The following is a 20,924-nucleotide window of genomic DNA, read 5'->3' on the forward strand; positions in this document are numbered from 1 at the left end:
ATACATTTATGTAAGGCACTGTATTGAGATAATATTCTTTGCAAGTGGAGCTAGTGTTGTACTCAAGCCATGGGATGGCATTAAGACCACGTTAAATTCTAGCCATACTGTACCTCGTTAGCAGCATTGAGCTGCAACTGACACCTTTCCTAATGGGCATTGTTCCTTTGTGGCAGACCCTTGCTCATTAACACAGCGACATCTTACTGTTCCGATTAGTGAGGGAGCAACGCCATAAGAGGAGGTAGGTGATCTCTTATAGATGCTTTTGCTGCTAAGATGCCACTCCAATGGGGCCTGGCCCTTAGGCTGCAAAGCCTCTTAAAAAAATGTTATGTCCTCTCTACTTATAGCATTTCTTATTTCTTCCATTGTATGGGTACCCACTAAATGAGTAAACTCATCAAAGCTGAAGTCAACTGATATCAAATATCCAGTCGTCTATAAGAGATTCTTTGTTTTCTTCAAGTTTTCTACAGATGGTTGGATGTTTGTACTGAAAACTGTTCCACACTTGCCAACTTGTCCTAGCTATTGCAGACTGTCCAGCTGCAGATATCAGCAGTATGATGAATTGCACAATGGTAGCTTCTCACATATGGATGATATCATCTATGGCCACCAATTGGTACCACTTGGTTAACATTTCTGAGTCTTGTGCAATGATCCCTCCCATTCTCTCTCAACACAAAGTGTCCAGTGATGCACTGACGTTACTCTGTCGAGTCATTCTAAAATGAAGATGGTGTGCAGTTCCATGATACCTGACTCAAGGAGGGCCCCCCAACTTTAGAGGGATTCTTACCTGGTAGCTGGACATGTGTTGTTTATATAGACTTAACTTGTCTATCAAGACTAAAATGGTACCCTGACCCCACAATGCATGTGTGTGGTCATACCTTAAGCAAATAAGGACTTGATCAGCATAATCAGCATCACTGTAACATATATAAATATTTAGCCTGCAGCTTATTTCACTGTGTACACTGGCCCAAGGATGCCATTCTGCCATTTTGGGCCTGTGGTCAAATCTTCTCACATTTGCATCATTATTCATAAAAGAGACTGCAGGTGACCTCTGCCCTCCCTTGTCTAGAAGTTAAGGAACAGTGTGTAGTAACCTCTCCATCCCCTAAGTGGTGCAAAGGGTCCCAAATATCAGGCCATGCTTATCATCAAATGTCTCTTCAATCAAGGCCAGCAGGTAGGTAGACTTAATGGAGGGAGATAGCATCACTAGTACTGTGATGTGATTAGAACTGACAGCTCATTGAGTGAAATGTTCACTGCTCATTGAAAATTTGCATGAATTGGTCCAGTTGTACAGAAACAGCATTTGGAAGCACTCACTTTCACCCCTAGTATAGCCCCACAAGGCTCATACTCAATCCTGTATCATATCAGGGCACTGAATCAAGGGCAGAATTGTCCTATTTATGGCCCACCCTAAGAAAGTAATGTTTTATTTTATGAGATTAGGGGGTTGATTTACTAAAACTGAGAGAGTGCAAACCTACTAACTTCAGCTTGTTCAGTTAAGCTTTAACACAAAAATGGAAGCTGATTGGTTCTATGCAGAGCTGCATCAGATTTTGCACTCTCCAGTTTTAGTAAATCAATCAAAGGAGTCCATCAATGCTCATTTTTTCAGTTGTCTTCCAGAGGGCGAGGTACACATTGATCATCAAAGGAAGTAGAGCAGTTTGTGCCTCTAAAAAACGTTTCTGGGGTGTGAAACATCTGCTTTTTTTACCTGAGAACTGGGTAAAAAAGAAAGCCTTAAAATATATATATTTTTTAAATGTAACAACCATAGACTTTTGGGTACATTTCTCTAGGGTCCCTTTCACACGGTTGTTCTGATCAGGTCCACCTGTCAGTTTTTCAGGTGGACCTGATTGGAAGGTCTATGTATCCCTATGGACAGGCAGGTGTAAACTCACTTGTGTCTGTTTACAACCTCTCAACTTTAGGTCCACTAAAAAGTTGGTACAGTTAAAAAACAATATTTAATTTTTTAAAATTCTACTTTATCACTTACAAAATCAGGGACGCTTCCACGAGAATTGAAATCACGACACTAGTTATACTGTTCACTCGGCTCCAATTGTGCAGACTCTTTACCAAATCAATGGAGTAAAGCTGGTCATACACAAATAAAATTTTGTTTGAATCTTCGCATGGAAATTCAGAAAAAAAAGTCAGAGCTTTTAACAGCACTGTTATGGATTTAACAAATTTCGAATGAAAATCACAAAAAATCTCTGAAAATTGCCGAGCCAATGTTTTGATGCTTGATTTCATAAACCACGTGCCTTACAATAATTATTATTATTCCTGAATAATCAAACACATTTACAATTAGAATTTTGTGAGTTGGAAACAATTTTTTCATCCTCCGTCTTTGATTTTTCTCATCATTATGGTCAAAAATGATCATCACATTGATCCTAATAACTATCATAAAATCAAACAAACATTCCAAAATTCTACTAGTGCATGGCCAGCTTTTAATATAATGGACATTTTGTTAAAGTGTGAGGGTCCAACATGGAAGAACACTTGGAGAGAGATTACTAGAGCATTTGATATCCAATGCCTAAATCAGAATAAATATAAAACATCTATTTCCTTAAAAAATACTGACAATGAAATTTACATATTTCATTTTTTTAAATCACTGAATGTAATTTCACTGAATGTAATTTTGTTTTTTCTTCAAAAGCAACAATTCTTCTTCCAAACAGCAAACTATAACATTTGCTCTCTATCGGATTTTCTGGGAAGTATAGATATTTACACTTATTTGCTATCTCCAATATTCATGCTCTAATCAGCCATTAATTCCTAAAGCGTCCTAAAGTGTATGCCTGGAAAAACAAATTATATATATATTTATATATTCAGTACATGTCTGAAATACAAGCACATTTCCAATGTTGTGTCTTAAGAATACTGCAAAAACAGGAAAATACCCATTAATCTGTCAGAAAACCAATGAGCTCCCAAGCTCCAGTTTGAGCTAACAACACAGTACATTTGCTGTACTGAAATCCCAAGCAGTGTCATCAGCTCTGCCCAGTTCTCCCCTTATGAATTACAGATCCTCATCCTTGTATTACGGAGATGAAGAGAGAGTGACATGTTCTGTAGTCCAGAAGAAAATTAGGTGAGCCAACAACAGTTAAAGGCAGCACAAGCACTGTGTTGTCAGCTCACTACAAGAAGTTTGGATCAAAAGGTATTTTTGTGTACTTGCTGAGACAAAACATGGGAAATGTGCATATAGTACTGCATACATTTTTTTTTTGCCCAGACATACGCTTTAAATGCAGTGTGGGGCCAAAATCAATCTGTGACAGCCTTCCTTGTCTAAATAATTACTCATGAGAGTGCCATAGTAACAGGGTTATCCCAGTCACAATTTATCTACAATTTGGTTAGTACATGACAGTGATATCTGCAGCAACATAAAAGTCTCTTGTCAGCCTTCAAACAGCTCCAGATGTCCCAACACAGTTACAGATGCACACAACATTTAGGAATCTGTCCCAATGTTTCGAACTGAAAGACACGGAAGCTGGATTAATTGCTGGAGATGTAAATGGTTATTGGAAAGACAAAGGTTGTCTAGGCGCCTGATTTTAGGCCCATGTGGCTTAACTCCACCCATGAGCAACCACTTGCTGTAACAGGAAACAGAAACTCCACCCCTGAGCAACAGCTTTCTGTAAAATTAAACAGAACAGGGAGGCACTCCAATTTTATCATGCAGACCTTGGTGACTAGTTTCCATCTGATGGATAAACTGCAGTCTCATGAATATTGGTTAATATGCAAAGTGGCCGTGTTTACTTTGTATTAATGAGTCTTTGATGTTAGTAGCAACTGTGTTTCCTCTTCTTTTATGCACAATACTATGAAAGTTTTTAATAACTGTAAAAATTGAGTTCCATTGTCATCCATTTGCTAAATAATCCAGGCAAAGTCAAAGGTAGGATTATCTAAAGAGGAAGGTGGTGGCTGGATCTGGAGCAGGTGGTGTCACGATAAAGTCCTCATAACTGTGATGATATATAAAGTTAATGTGGCAGATAAGGCAACAGAAAGTGTAGAGATGTATTTGGGGGCTGCATTGCTTTGCACACTTGATATCTCCAAATACATGTCATCCTGTCCATCCTGAAGCCACAAGGAATCTGCGGTCTCCTCTCCGTTTATATCCCTTGTATTAGATGGCATTGTGGTTGTACTGAAAGAAAACAGAACAAGATAGTTGTCACTATTACATTTGGAGAACCAATATAAACTTAGCTAAATAAAAATAAATAAATGCAATGCTATATATATTATATATCTGTGTATGACTAAGCATTGGCTTGACCTTCAAATCTGCCATCCATTCACCATCACCCACATGGAGCCATGTTACCCCTATAATGTGGCAATAGGTCACAGCAGCTTATTTCAGAAGAAAACTACAGAAAGACAAATAATTACTGGAAAAATAAATTGCACAAATAAGATTACCAGCATTTTAAACATGGAAATTGCTGTCTTACACTATCAGATCAACAGTTGTACAATAACTGGCCACTCTGGCCATTCTGACTCTCTTTCCTTATTACTTGTCCCTCTTTTTGGTATCATGTATGCCTCTACATAAAATGTATTATTAAATACTAAATCTACACTAAACCTTTCATCCAACTTCTTAGTAAAAGAACATTTAGTGGTAAAAAAAAAGCAGTTGTGGCTTTAAAAAATTATTTTCGGTGTATTAATTCTTCATGGTTGGCATAAATATGGCATCTCCTTTATCTACATACTTTGTGTTAAAAGGTGTCTATGTTTCTCATCTTAGAAGGTTGGGAGATATGCATTGCCTCATGACTGTTTTATTAATGTTGAGCAAGGAAGCTCCAAAAGCCACCACCTGTAAATGTCTAGCTTCAAAAGAGAAGTTATCCTATCACATAGGTGTTAATATCAATGGGATTGAACTAGACAGGGTATGCCAATGTTGCATGCATCAACTTACTCTGTCATGTGGTCAATGCCGCCATCAAATTAACAAAATATCAGTCAAAAGGGAAAACTGCACTCTTGTGTAAAGATTCATTGGCCAAGCCATCTCTACAGCAACTTCCCTGCCCACCTTCTTTTAGCATTCCTGACCTGTTCCAAAGCTTCTAATTAGAACATTTCATTTACTATGCAGATCTTGACCATATTCCTTCTTCTGCTTAGCTTCAGTAGCTCCAGGCGTGGTCTTAATACATATAAATAACCAAATCTTTTTTTTTGTTTTGGATTGAATATGGAAGGATTAAAACTCTTGTCATTCACAGTATCTATGTTCCTCTTGGATGGATCCCCTCTCTCTGTCTGCTCTGGTGACCGTTGTTACTAACAATGTCAAAACAATATCAAAATAAGCCGTGCTCTACCTCTTCACCTAATTCCACAGGTTAGGGATGTCACTGCTCAGACTATTGCTCCCGTTGGCTATCCAATAACATAGTTGGTCAAAAATGTTGACACCATGGCAGGATCTTCTGAATATATCACAATTTATTGACACAACAGGTTAAAATCCAACATAACAGACCTTCTAATGTGTTTCGGCCATACTGGCCTTAGTAACAGCTCAGCTATGTGATTTATTTGGAAGGCCCTGCAGGGGTGCTGGCTTTTTTGATGAATTACACCATTGTTACACGAGAAAGAAAGTGTTGGGGAATGTAAAATTTTAGAGAAAACAAAGTGAGGATAACTTTTCCATAAGGGAAATCTGTTTCGGTAACAGCTGCCTAAAAAGAAAATTCCCCTAATTTTGTATGGGTTTCTTGTTGTGCCTCCAGGAGAGGAAGTGAAGTGAAAACTCCCAAAATAACACAGACAGCAAAAAAAAAAAAAATTGTTTCCTACACTGTCCCAAACTAAAAAAATACAGTTTTGGCCACTTTATGACCCAAAGGAGGAATCCTTGAAAGCTGTGGAGAACAAATCCATTTTATTTATCCAAATTATTTTTAGTCTTTCGACAAAAGCGCTGATATAACAGCACTTTCTGAATCTGACACCTGATCCTGGCAGATAGCGGTGATGGCAATGCTAGTTACATAAAATACAAAAAAAGCCATTGGGACAACTCAGTGTTCTGTGAGCTATAATATTTATGTAAATAATGTTTTTATCCTCTCGACTGGTATGATTTTTTTTGAAAAAGGCAATATTTCTTCTGTACAAACTGACTAGCTGTTATCCTTGAGCTAATAACCCTAATACTGATGGCAGATTATTGGAGAATATGCAGCTACTTAATACAGAAAAAAGTGTGATAATACAAATATTATGCTTTGTGTTTGGAGTCCAAGGATAAGCACTACTAGCATGAACACAAAATAATACACAAACCGACTTTTCTGTTTTAAACAAAAAAATTAGAGAATTATATATATATATATATATATATATATATATACATATACACATACATACATACATACATACATACAGTGGGTATAGAAAGGAATCACAATTTGTTGCTTTGTTTACAGGTACTCATTATGGTACATCTTACCCAATATCACATATGTGTATATATACAGTATATATATATATATATATATATATTCTTCAAAAAGTTTCCACACTTTTTTAAACATATATACAGTGTATACATCTAATAGTAGCTGCTTAGCTGCATCCACTGTGGATCGCTTTTCAGAGTGTGAACCTAACCTGTTTTTACCTAGTGTATAGTTCATCTTCTTATATACATTGCATGCATACAGTATAAAAATATATTTCAATATCATAATTTTGCACCACTGCTTGAAAACACAGGATGGTATAAGCTGGATTCTCCCTTTAAAGTGGACCTGAAGTGAAGGTTTGTTGTTAAATGTGCCTAAGCAGTGCCATACAAAGTCTATCTTTTGTCTTTATTCCTCTTGAAAAATAGCTGTGTCTACATTCCCATAGCTGTATATCTGCAGACTGAGAGGTACTGCTGCCTGTGACTGCTAGTCCCATGAGGTACGGAGTAGGATTTTGTGATATTACTATTTTTCTGGTTGCTGGAGTGGAAGCTGTACCTGAGGACCTGCATAACAAAGATCTCCCTGCTTCTGCTTCACTTATTTTGTGGATCTGTACTTTCTCCTGCTGCTTCTTGAATATTACCTGTCAGTAATTTGATCATCAGTCACCGGGGGGGCATCTCTTACATGAAGAAGCAAAGCCTTGCCTCTACCAACATGGTCCCCTCCACACAGGGGCACAGTGCAGAACAAGGAATGGTAGGCCAGTAATGGGAAATAGATCATCTAGAGGGTGCCTACATGCAATGCCGTTACTAGTTCTTTGTCTTTTGTTTTCCTTTTTTAGACACAGCCTCCCCAGTTCAGTTCATCAGCCTCAGATGTTTTGCTATCTAACCCTATGTCATACTCTTGTACAGAGACTCTTCTTCCTACCTGACGTTCCTCATCCTTTTCTGTCTCTTTTTCTACACACCTCTATGACAGGCACATTCTGTGGCCTGATACTGTGCCATTTCTGGGATAGCTGGTGACAGCCAACAAAGCGCCACACTCAGAGCTGCAGGCCTAGCTGTCAGAGCTATTTGCTCACAGGCTGATAATGTTGTTATCTAGTGACGAGTCTGTTCTGCATTGTAAGCATGGCTTGTGGGTCTATCTTATCCGTCTCTTGGCTGCGATGCGTGAGAAAGAATGTTTATTCTTACGGAATGACCCCCTATCCATTGCTACAATGGAAAGCAGGTGCAAGACACAGAGAACTTTCTATAATACTTTATCTAAATACTAAAGTCACAATTCATTTTCTTCATAATGACCTTAAATGTAGTGTTATATGATAAAGCTTGGTAGCATAGCAAATGTACCTGTTCAGTTATGGACCCAGAATTCATAGCCCCCTCAATACGGCTTCTTGCTACCCAAAGTGGGAGCCTGAATCTTTCCTGTTTATATCCAACCCTGTGGGCTCAAGAGCAGTTTTAGTGTATATTGGATCAGCGTCTTCTGCCACAGGGATCTTGGCACTACATGGTTTTAGACTGCTTGCTATTGGAGCAGAGGATCCCATCATAGGACATGGTGAGAATTTGGCAGAATAGGGATTATTTCTAGCCATTACTTTATAGGTTAGGTTAACTATAGGATCACTGAAGGGGTTAGGTCAAGAGAGACTTCAGTGCTAAGGTCTTGCTTTAGAGGTTTCATGTTGATAGAAGATTATGTGTCAGAGGTCATTTAGGGGTTATATTAAGTGTTAGGGTTGGGGAGGGGTTTAAATGGTAGGTAAGGGCTTGCTTTATGGAGTTAAGTATTGGGGGTGACGGGTTAAGTTTTATAAGTTAAGTTAATACTAGGAGTTAAAGTGTATTGTAAACCAAAACCTTATTTTCGGCTCATAGGATGATTAAGGAATCGTTAGATCTTCTATAAGGGTTTTTTGCAGTCTGTGTTCCATTGAGGGGATTGTCTTACACTTTATGTCCTAGAGACATGGGAGCCTGGTCTTGAAAACTACCAATGCCAGGCTCCTGGCACTCAGAAAAATTGTTAGGATTTCATACTTCTAAGGCTTCTTTCAGATGGGTGGTCCAATCAGGTCTACCTGTCAGTTTTTCCGGATAACCTGATTGGAAGGTCCATGAGTCCCTATAGACAGCTTGCAGGCAGAGCTGCAACAAGGAGTGATGAATTGATCAACTGATGAACTATTGACTGATGAACTGACGATCAGTTACTATTCTGTTCCTACTCCTCTGAAACCTCTCCCTGTGCTAGGGAAATTCTCCCTGGCTATGGGGTTCTTGTCCCTATCTTTCCCACATGCAAAATGCGCTCCATCTGTAGGGAGTCAGTGCTTTTATAAGATGGCAATGGGGTCACCCTAGGTAGCAATGTCCAATCAGACAGCCACTCACCTGATTACCACAATGGAGGCCTAAGACGAATGTTCCTCCTGTCCTCCACTCCCCCTGTATGGCGATGATGTCAGCGCCACCTGTGCAAGGAGGCCAAACTACACCTGCCTACACACCTGTGCCAGACTATGGACAATAAGCTATTGACATATTCTTAACAAGCAGTAAAAAGTTTAAACAGGCCATACCTGACCTTTCTATCTGCTTTTCATGTTGAGGTATTCATTCTCTAAGATCCTCGGAGATCACAACAAAGACTCTGAAGTTGGTTTTAATTTATTTCAACAACTAAGAGCAGGGTGCTCAACCTGCAGCCCGTGGGCCACATGTGGCCCTCGGAACCCTCCAATGTGTCCCTCTACCTCAAACTGGGAAAGTGCACTTCTATTATATCCTGTGGGTTTGGTGTGCTTTCAGAAAGTGTACCACACCTGCAAGCTATAATAGAAGTCTATAGCAAAGTGCAGCTAACCCTCAGGAAAGCTGCAAGTGCACGGTGCAGAGAAATGTGAAAGCAGCTTTATTAGGGGCTCAGGACAGTAAAAGCTCATTTACATTTGTGGTTTTGGACGTGTTTTTACCAAACCTCCCCAACCACTGGTGTAGTGTCAGAGGTTGCGATGGCGACCCTGCTACATGCTTCAGGGGGCCCATACAGCCTCCCTGTCATATTCTGTTTTACACTTGAACATAATGGGCAGCATATACAGGAACTGATCCTCTCCATTTTCCTACTCAACCTCTGAAAGTCGGCTTCTCCTCCTCTCCCTCCGACATTCAATGGCTGCAGGAGGAAAATGTTCATTATGCTATATAAAGCGGAGCTCCACCAAAAAGGGGAAGTTCCGCTTTGAAGACTGCTCCCCCGCTCCCCACAAAGGATTGGCACCTTTGGGGGGCGGGTACCCGAATTTGACAGGTACCCGCTCCCACTTCCGGTCCAATCGTCTAGGCATAGAAAGAGTAGAATATTGATTTCAAATGACAAAATGTAAAGCCAATTAATAAGTTGAAATACTGTCATTACATTGTTATTTGGACAGAGTTCTAATTCTGTATCTTATTCTCATACACCTGTGCAGAAAGGATGTTTCAATGTTTTGGGTAAATGCTCTAAATGTTATCTATGCTCATTTCAGATTTAACCTGCAGATTATTGTGCCATGTATGAGCCACTGAGTGGATACTGAAGGTGAAGGGGAAGACAGGAATCCAACTGAATGATTACCAGCCCTTGCATGTAAGCATTGATTTCACCATTGTAACATCTGGTTCTTAAGGGGCCCATAGATAAAGGCTATTAATCCTTCCATCACAGCACTGCATCTTAGTCAATCTTCCCCAGATACAATTTTAACTGTAAAAGGTTTTTGTTCTATACAAGGAGGACTGTTGGAAATATCAATGCAAAGAAATGTTTGGGATATATATCTATCTATATATGAGACAAGTGTTCTTCATACATAACTCATGCAACATGCTGGGCGGTACATTGCGGAAGAACAAACACATAGCAAGATATATACAATTGTATACATTTGGGTACAAAGCTAAGTGTTCAATAGCACGACAAGTAGCAGATGTGTACCCATCAAAGAGATTACACAAACTACACAACTGTCAGAGGATATATATTACTCATAGAGTCAAATAAAAAGCAAAAAACGGCAACAAAGACATGCCAGTGGTAATAGGAAACATCTTATTTCTGATTTTATTGGAACATATGGAAATTGCAGAATACACTCTTAAAAGCATTTTTTTTTTATCTGACAAAAATGGTGCCTTTCTTGTCAAGGTTGCAAAGGACCTGATGTATCAAGGTGTCAGTGCTGAGAAGATTAGTTCCATCCCCACATTCACCAGTTATAATTTATCCAGTCCTGCATGTTAAATCGGATTGATTTCGGCAGGAAAATATTGTAATTCAAGTATCTCATGTGGATACTTCAGTACATTAACACCTAAGTAGATGTTTAGCTGCATGGATGTCTTGGTTCAAATATGTGCGTGTATGGGTGTCATGGACATTACATTCTGACCTCTTTATGGGCCAGGATTGATGTGACTGTTCTATGCACTTAGTAAAGTGTTGCAGAATCTGTCAGCATTATAAAAAAATACAATAAATAAATAAATCAGAAGTACGGCTTTCTCACTCTATATCATCTTGTAGAAAACTCTAAAGCTAAAACTTTCTCATTGTCATGTGGTCTTAGTTCAAACAAGGACAGAAACAATCTAAATCTGAGCAACAGCAAGAATTGAACCCACAACAGTTAAAGTGCAACTATGGACATATATGATATAGTTTAGTTTAACACAGTGTTTGTTTTTTAGTCCTCCCTATAACAAAGTTTTGTTATCTGTTGATCACGCCAGTGCAGTCATTATTTTTCCACCTTATTTAACAGGAAGACAATGCTGTTTGCTCAGCGGTGAAATCACACACCAGCGTTGTCACCTTGCGAACAGGGCTAGTTCTAGATGGATATGTAATTCTAGATGGTCCGTAATTAAAGCCTAGGCGCAGCCAAAATAAAAACAGAAAAGTCAGTACAAGTGACATAACCTACAGTCAGTAGGGCATGTTCCTTGTGTTGATGCCTCTTTTTTAAGTGAAATCTTCCTCCGTCCATGCCCCCATCCCTGCCGCCATAATCTTCTGGGAAGCAAAGGGGCTGTCAAAGGCTTTCATCAAGAGAACCCAACTAAGGACTATGCCCACCCTGTCTGCCCAGCTTGCCTATTCATAGAAGCTGTACTACAGCTTCAATGCATGAAACAGGATCTATGAATATAGGATGGGTGAATGATTGATAGCTCTGCCTCCTCCATTCAGAGATCCTGTTTCATGCATAGAAACTTTAGTACAGCTTTGATCGATGGAGCAGCTGGAAAGGATGGGCAAAGTTGGACTCTTTTGATGAGTGCATATGACAGGCCAACACCACCTGACAGAAGTGTGTATTCACCCTTATCTAGGTGCAAAGCACCACTGAGGACATCAGTGAAAAGCTGGCACTTTTGCTTGGACATAGGAGGGGAAGAGTAGATAGCAATGAATGTTGGAGAGGGATTTGTAGCAGGAAAATTACCAGGAGATTTTAACAATGAGGATCAACCCATAACTGGCCTTCTGATTGTTACCCAGACAGCTGACCATGTCATGGATGGCTGCTGACCAACCGGTAGCATGCCAGATGGATGACTAAATCTCAGACACCTTCAAACTACCCACCAGGACAAAGAAGCTGCAGGTAAGTCCCTTACTTGTTCCATGGGGTTTCTCTTTAATAAATGAAAAAAATAGTCAAATAAATCAAAGAAAACTTAATAAAACCCATTTGTTCTACTGAACATTATTACAAAAATACAGTGCAAGCACGCCATTACTAAAAATGGAACAATCACCCTTTAAAACATAATTTTGAGTCTACTATTTACAAGGGTGAAATAAAAGTAGTTCATTTGTGCTGCATATTGTTCTAGGAAATAAATTTATTAGGAACCATTTAAACATTATTAGTGGAGAAATGTATATAAAACTCAACAGGGCACGTCTCGCTCGTTACTGGAAATTCTATCAAGAGTCAGTTTTAAAGTATATTGGGGCTCGGGCCAGGTATCAGTTACCTTTCATTTCTGCTCTTGCCGCCAAACGCCCTCTGTATAAATTTTCTCGCCAAACCTTCAATTTACTCATTTTTTCACGTTCGCTGGAAAATAACTTTTTAGAGACAGGGTGGTCCATCATTTTGATGTGCCTGAGTATACTACTGAAGAAGTTATATTCCCCTATAATGAATAGATGCAGTGGCACAGGTAACAGCATAAAATATAAGCTGGGCATCTGCGCCTTTCAATAAGTGCTAATAACACTGATCAGAATATCCAATTAAAAAATGTGAGTGGTAGATTTCACTTAAAAAAAAATTCAAAATTTAGAGGCGTAGTAGAAAAAGTAGGATGTTGATTTCAAATGAAAAAATGTAAAGCCAATTAATAAAATCTCACAGAAGGTGTTCTCATTTCAATCTGCGACTTTCATTAAAACAATATTGGTACTCCTGCCATGAAGGTCTCTGTTCAGGCACTTTATGTTCATGGGGGGAAAACTCTCAGCCTGGTTGTGCTCCTGGTTTGTTGCCCTGTCACCTGATCCCCTACTGGAGACGACACAAACTGAACAAGTACGGTCAACTCTCATCACTAGACCAAAGCAATGACGTGTAGCTAACAGTAAAGAGAGTGCATATAGGCAGGAAGAGACTGAAAGTAGTTGTATACCTCTGAAATAAAAATGAACAAAGCATATCCCTCTATAGTGTGTACTTGCCTCAATACAAAGCACCTAGTGTGATTCCTATCTGCTCTCATCTCCCTCTGCTATCTGGATGAGCCACATGTGACAGGCAATGTCAACATCACAAAATCCCAGAGGCCACAGCATACAGAGGTGTGCATGTTTCCCTATGAGACTGTGTGGAGGGTGTTTTGCCCTTCCCCTCCACTCAGGTCTCAAATTACACTCAGTTCTATTCTATGGGTTGGGCATTGTGCGACATTAGATCCCTGCCACCTGACTACCGAAGCGCAGAAATGCTGTGTAAAATGTGTGCTTTAGGAGGATGTAGAAGAGAGAGGGCTATAGATAAACAGGTACAATGTATGGAGGAGGATTTGTTCAATCTTTGTGTATCACCTGAGGCCAGTCACTTCACTGGGTATATGTAAGGATTTACAAACAGCCTAAAACAGAACTTCACCCAAAAGGGAAGTTCCTCTTTTTCTCCTCCTCCCCCCTCCTCTTCCATATTTTGAATGTTTTTTAGGAGGGGGGGGGCAGGTACTTGATTTTGACAGGTACCCACTTCCACTTCCGCTCTGACCACCTAGGTATTTGGAAGAGAAGTTCACCCCCCACCCTTCCTTCACAGCCTCCTGGGGCACATCAGAAGTCCCAGGAGACTTCAGGACCATTCATGGGGCACAACGTGGCTCATACAAGCACAGTGGGTAGCCAGCTGTAAAGCCGCTAGGAGTCACAATCTGCTGCCCACAGCCAGCGCCTGCACCTGGGCAAAGAATCGGGTCGGGTGAGCACATCGCTGGATCCTGGGACAGAGAAGTGTGTTTTTTAAAAGTTAGCAGCTACAGTTCTTGTATCTGCTGACTTTTAAATGTTTCTTTACAAGGTCGATCAGCAGCACTGAAAGATAACAATATGATGGAAAACAGCATTTCATGAAGAAAGAAAAAAAAGGCAAATGGCTACGTGTCAAAGCCAACAAATTACCCCTTGTTCCCCCAGAAGCGCTCTTTAAATGACTTCATTTTAGTCCAGTGTAAGTATGATGAGATTTTAAAGATGAGCTAAGTCTTAACCTGGCCATACGTGGGTCATATTTCCTTTCAACCAGCGTGTTTAATGAAACAAAATTACCTAAGTCCCCCATCCACACACTCAAGGTGGAAGAAGGAAATCCTCCCGGATGAGCTATTGTATTCCGACAGCAGGGAGACTTCCCTACTGCCTTCATCACTGAACAACCAGCTTTTAGCCCCCGTCACATCGGGTGCGACTTGGCATGCAATTTGCATGCCATGCGACTTGCAAATCGTATGCAAACGGCCTCCACATTCAATGCCTCCTTGGGAGCATGCAGCACCGTGATCCGGTGCCCGCTGTATCCGGAGGACACAGCAGAACATTGATCACTGTACAGGAGCTCTGTGTGAGGTCCCAATTCATGTGATCACTGATTGGCCAATCAGTGATCACATGAATAGTAGTAAGCAAGATGTCACTTCCTGACATCATTGCTTACTACTAGTGAAATCTGTGAATGATCACAGAGGTCACATGGTACAAGGCTACTCACAACAGCCTTGTACCATGTGACAAGCTGTGACCAATCACAGCTCTCACAGTATTTCTCAATGGCTGCAAAAAAGCAGCCAGAGAGAAGGAGAAATGATTGCTTTTACATCCTTTATGGGTGTAAAAGCAATCAATGTGAAAAAAGAAAAATAAAATCTTCATCACCCCCCCACAAGTAGTACAGTATCACTATGGTGACACTGTACTGCTAGGGTGACAGTATGTAAAAAAAAACATAAATAATAATATAAAAAAAATAAACTAAATAATAAAAAAAATTTGAAAAATTATAATTTTTGGTTGTAAACTAATTTGGGTTATTTTTGTTTTACTAAAAATATAGATTCATACATTTTGGTCAAGATTTATGAAGAAAGATTATTTATTTGCTAAATTTTATAAGAAAAATTCCAATGGTGAATAAATACCACCAAAATAAAGTGTTATCTGTCTCAGAAAGTTTTTAAAAAATTCATATGGGTACAGTGTTGCATGACCGCGCAATTGTCATTCAAAGTGTGATAGCACTGAAAGCTGAAAATTGTCCTGGACAGGAAGGGGGTGAAAGTGTCCAGAGTTGAAGTAGTTAAAGTGATACAGTCTTTTTTTTCAACAACAAACATGTTATACTTACCTGCACTGTGCAGCAGTTTTTCACAGATCCTCCTCTTCATGGGTCCCCCACTGGCGCTCCTGGCCCCTCCCTCCTGTCGGGTGCCCCCACAGCAAGCAGTGTGCTATGGGAGCACCTGAGCAGGTGCGCTCCTGAGCCATGGCTCTGCGTCTCCATACACAAACGGAGCAGCAGCTCGGCCCCTCCCTCTCCTGATTGGCTCACTGGCTGTGATTGGCAAGCTAATCGGAAGTGAGAGTCCCCGGAGAACCGAGGCTCTCGTTGACATCGCTGGATTGGGATGGGGCTCAGGTAAGTGTTAGGGGGGCTGCTACACACAAACCTAGAAAAACCTAGAGCTTTTACAACCGCTTTAAAGCATGCTTCCACTCATACAGTCACATTTGAGAACCCCCCCCCCACCCCACTATATGTTTGTTATGTGTTCCTATTCACACAGCACACTTTTAAAAGAATTTTAACAATATTTCTCACCTTTCCAGTTTTATTCGGAGCAGGATTATACATAGAATCCTTAAGGCAGCTTCTATTGTTAAGAATACTGTAGCTTGTGATGTGTAATTACGGGACAGACTTAAAGCGGATTCCAGATGTTTTTGTGTTTATTAAAAGTCAGCAGCTACAAAAACTATAGCTGTTGACTTTTAACCACTTGCCCTCCTGAGGATTTACCCCCGTTCCTGACCAGGCCATTTTTTGCGTTATGGCGCTGTGTTACTTTAACTGACAATTGTGCGGTCATGCAACGCTGCACTCAAATGAAATGTATGTCCTTTTTTTCCCACAAATAGAGCTTTATTTTGGTGGTATTTGATTGCCTGTGCGGTTTTTATTTTTTGTGCTACAAAAAAAAAAGACTGACAATTTTGAGAAATGTTTTTTTTTTTACTTTTTGCTGTTAAACATGTCCAGTAAAAAAATTTTAAAAATCTGATTTCGTCCTAAATTTAGGGCAAAATGTATTCTGCTCCATGTCTTTGCTAAAAAAAAATCCCAATATGTGTAAATTAATTGGTTTACGTGAAAGTTACAGCATTTCCAAATGGTGGTATATATACTGGGCTTTTAAATTACTTTTTACATTTTTACTAGTAATGGTGGCGATCAGCGACTTATAGCGGGACTGCAGCGGGCATTCTGACACTGCACTAATGACATTGAGCAGGAAGGGGTTAACATTTGGGGCAATCAAAGGGTTAATTGTGTGCTGTTTTACATACTGGGCTGTGTGTTTGTGCTTCACTGTAAGCACACCGCTTTGCATGGCTGTGCTGTGAACAGCCATGCAAAGCAGTGTGCAGGAGCTGACAGTGGAGAGAACTGTTTTGTGTACTAACAGTTCTCCTCCCCCCCCCTCGTCGGAGATCTTCGGCAATCGCTGGGCGCTGGCGAGTAATCACCGGCTGGGACCCAGTGATTGACAGCCACGGCCGCAAATGCTGGCACGGGTTGGGTGCATGCCCCCTACCCAGAAATACGTGATTTTGTGCACCTCTGCCACCCTGTAACAGTGGTTAATAAGCACACATTTACCTGTCCCAGGGTCCAACGATGTGCCCGTGCTGTCCCTTCTCTCCTCCTTCTCTCCTCGGTGCCGTCAACTGTGGGCACCAGGCTGTGACAGCTTGCGGCTTCTATATAAGTTGACATACCTGTATATCAGCTGGAATTGTCCTGGTAAGTATGATAAGGTCTGGCTGCCTTGGACTGCCCAATAGGATTATCTGGTGACTAAATTTCTTATTTGCCCCTTTTCCCTCCTCCACCCCATTCATCTGAGGGAGGTAATTGTTTTTGCACTTTAATGCAAAGCTTTGCAGCTGCTACATGTTAAATGAACAACCCCCTTCACTTCCTTTGCAGCTTAAGGGGAATCAGTTGGGAGGTTGAGGGGGGTAAAAACACGTCCCCCCAACTGCAAGTATAAATCAAGCCTTATTGACAAAGTTTTTTTTTTTTTTTTTAAGTGTGTTAACATACAATGTACCACCCTTGTTTTGCAATCTTTAACCCTTTGCTAGGACAGACAGTGTGCATTAGTTTACCAATGATAATGAGAACTGCCAGCACAGTACAGAGTAAAGTCCCGTACACATGATGAGACTATCAGACGAATGATCATCTGGGTTTTTTTTTGCACGGTAATCTCATATTGAAAGTGAAGAGGTTACTATAGTTACAAAAATTCTTGTACGACAGAATAAAAATACAGAATTGCTGTTCAAATCCCAACCACGACACCACCCGCCTGGAGTTTGCATGTTCTCCCTGTGCCTGCGTGGGTTTCCTCCGGGTACTCCGGTTTCCTCCTACACTGCAAAGACATGCTGGTAGGTGAATTGGCTCCTGTCTAAATTGGCTCTTGTATATGAATGTGAGTTAGGGACCTTAGATTGTACGCCCCTTGAGGGTTAGGGACTGATGTGAATGTACAATAGACAATAGAAGTGCTGCGTAAATTGATGGTGCTATATAAGTACCTGTAATAAGTGTGGCTAAATATGGGCAGCGTAGTGGCTAAATCAGGGGTGGGCAAACTTTTTGACTTGAGGGCCGCAATGGGTTCATATATTGGACCCGGGGGCCGGACCAAGAGTAGATGAATGATGTGTATGTGTCATCCATAGTAAGTATAGTTATTATTATTATACAGTATTTATATAGCGCCAATGGGTATGCTCAGCGCTGTACAGTAGCAAGGGGGACAGAACATGAGACAAGACAGTAACAATACAAAACACGAGGTGTTCGAGGGCCCTGCTCTTTCGAGCTTACAATCTAGGAGGGAGGGGAAGGTGATACAGGAGGAGATGGCTGTGAGGGATGGAGTGGTGGGAGGAGTGGAGGAGGTTGTTAGGTGAGGTCAGGTGTTAGGCGAGGTTGGGGTAGGCTTCCCTGAAGAGGAGGGTTTTCAGGGTGCGCCTGAAGGTAAGGAGGGTAGGTGACAGTCTGATGGATTGGAGTAGGGAGTTCCAGAGGATGGGGGAAGTCCTAGAGAAGTCCTGCAATCGGGCGTGGGAGGAGGAGACCAGGGAGCTAGAGAATAGAAGGTCCTGTGAGGAGCGGAGGGCGCGGGTAGGGTAGTATTTGGGTATCAGGTCAGTTATGTAGTTTGGGGCGGCATTGTGAATGGCTTTGTAGGTCAGAGTTAGCAGTTTGAATTTGATGCGTTGGGCAATCGGGAGCCAGTGAAGGGATTGGCAGAGGGGGGAGGCAGATGTGGAGCGGTTGGTGAGGTGGATGAGTCTAGCCGCTGAGTTTAGGATCGACTGGAGTGGGGATAGCGTTTGTTTGGGTAGGCCAGTGAGAAGGGAGTTGCAGTAGTCCAGGCGTGAGATAATAAGGGAGTGTACGAGTTGTTTGGTGGTGTCTGGGGTGAGGAATGTGCGTATCTTGGAGATGTTGTGGAGGTAGAGCCTGCAAGATCTAGATAGCAGTTGGATGTGGGGTAGGAAGGAGAGGTGGGAGTCCAGGGTGACACCCAGGACTTTGGCTTGTGGGGTGGGAGAGATGGTGGCGTTGTTAGTAGTGATGGAGAGGATGGGGGGGGGCACGGGGTGGGGGGAAGACCAAGAGCTCGGTTTTGGATAGGTTAAGTTTGAGGAAATGACATCCAGTCTGATATGTCGTTTAGGAGGTGGGCGACGCGGGCACAGAGTGAGGGGGTGAGGTGGGGGGTGGAGAGGTAAATTTGGGTGTCGTCGGCATAGAGGTGGTAATTGAAGCCATGGGAGTGAATAAGTTTGCCAAAGGAGGAGGTATAGATGGAGAAGAGGAGGGGCCCGAGGACAGAGCCTTGGGGGACCCCGACAGAGAGGGGGAGGGAGGGGGAGGTGGTAGTGTTGTAGGTGATGCTGAAGGAGCATTGGGAAAGGTAGGAGGAGAACCAGGAGAGAGCAGCGTCCCTGATGCCAAGGGAGTGCAGTTTGGCAAGGAGGAGAGGGTGGTCAACAGTGTCAAAGGACGCGGAGAGGTCGAGGAGCAGGAGGATAGAATAGTGGCCATTGTACGATCGCTTCGAAAGCCGTATTTTTCGTACGATTTTCTGATCTCGTGTACTAGGCTATAATTATGGTAAACAAACTCCACAATGCCCCCATAAACTAGGTAGGTTTTTCAAGCAAGTAAAAAAGTATTAATAAAGCAAGTTATAAATATATATTTTTTAAGTTACACTATATAAGTGGAAACATGAAAAAAATATATAAAGTAGGTGTTATCCCAATTTGGCTCAAAAGTAGAAATACACTGCAAAACTAAATATAGGTTTTTTTTTTGTTGCAGACATATTTTGGTAACATAAAAAAACAATTGAAATTCCATTGCAAACCACAAGTTGGGTACTAATTGGAGAGCAAAGTGTTCTGTAAGTGTGAAGAGCCCCAAATCTTCACATCTAGGGCCAGGGCCCTCACACATTGCCTGGAACACCTCTGATTTAAAGATTTATTTTTCTGCTGAAGTTTACTGTTTAAAATGTGAAGCTAGTGAATGCTGAGAGGCATTTTCCAGTAATATCACACCTCCTCCCATCCAGACAATAAGTCATTTCCGTGCAAAAAAAAAAACAATTTTTTTTGATCGTCTAAACACCTTATTGTTTGTTGGATGTAACGTGTGTGTAGCTGAACTCCTACTAAAATATGTGATTCTTTTACCTGCCGAATCTACTGAGCCAGTGCTATGATCCAGGCACACCTACAAGACAAGAACTGCAGGTCCTGAACCTCTCTACAGTCCCCACTAAGGACTGGTTTGGCTGTGTTGGAATGCAGCCCCCGGTGTGCGGAAGGAGGACAGCAGTGCCGACAGAGGCGGACTAACAACTCATGGGGCCCCCGGGCAATAGGGGATCATGGGGCCCCTGTGTCCTTCTCCAAACTCAAAAAAGCCTATGAGAAAGGTACCAGGGGCATCTCATGGGGCCCCCTACTGACCCTGGGCCCTCGGGCAGTGCCCGAGTTTCCAAATGGTCAGTCCACCCCTGAGTGCCAACCACAGCGCTTCGCTTTGTTGACCACTAGCTGCTCAAACTAACTGTGACGCTTCACATACATGTAAATATCAGCATTTTGGTTTTTTTCACTAGATAATTACAAAGAACGCCACCCCTAGACATGATATATTGTCTGAAAGCAGAGGTCTTGGAGAAAAAAAATGTTGGTTGTTGCAATTTATGTTGCACAGTATTTGCTCAGCTTTTTTTCGGAACAAATACACTCTAAGGAATGTTAGCTCACATAAACACAATATAATACTCAATGGTTATGCTAGAAACGGGCAGACTGACCATTTAAGCACTCGGGCACTGCCCAAGGCCCAGGGTCAGTAGGGGGTCCCATGAGATACCCTTGGTACCTTTCATTGGCTTTTTCATAGGCTTTTTTAGGTGTGAGCAAGGACACAGGGGCCCCATGATCCCCAATTGCCCGGGGGCCCCA

The 20,924-nt window shown here is 41.5% G+C and overlaps 1 protein-coding gene across 1 annotated transcript in view; it reads right to left on the minus strand.

Moving 5' to 3' along the window:
- Window positions 1-2,487: 2,487 nt before the first annotated feature.
- The window catches only part of TRABD2B (TraB domain containing 2B), a 434,033-nt gene continuing 415,596 nt past the window's right edge, over window positions 2,488-20,924 (minus strand). The window contains exon 7 of the mRNA XM_089684441.1: window positions 2,488-4,252. Within this exon, the coding sequence (XP_089540567.1) occupies window positions 4,045-4,252 (208 nt within the window). The 3' untranslated portion in view covers window positions 2,488-4,044. The remainder of the gene's footprint in view (window positions 4,253-20,924) is intronic.

This window comes from Staurois parvus, unplaced genomic scaffold, assembly GCF_062004578.1.
Source record: "Staurois parvus isolate SC_StPar_1 unplaced genomic scaffold, SC_StPar_1.0 ptg000347l, whole genome shotgun sequence".
NCBI lineage: Eukaryota > Metazoa > Chordata > Amphibia > Anura > Ranidae > Staurois > Staurois parvus.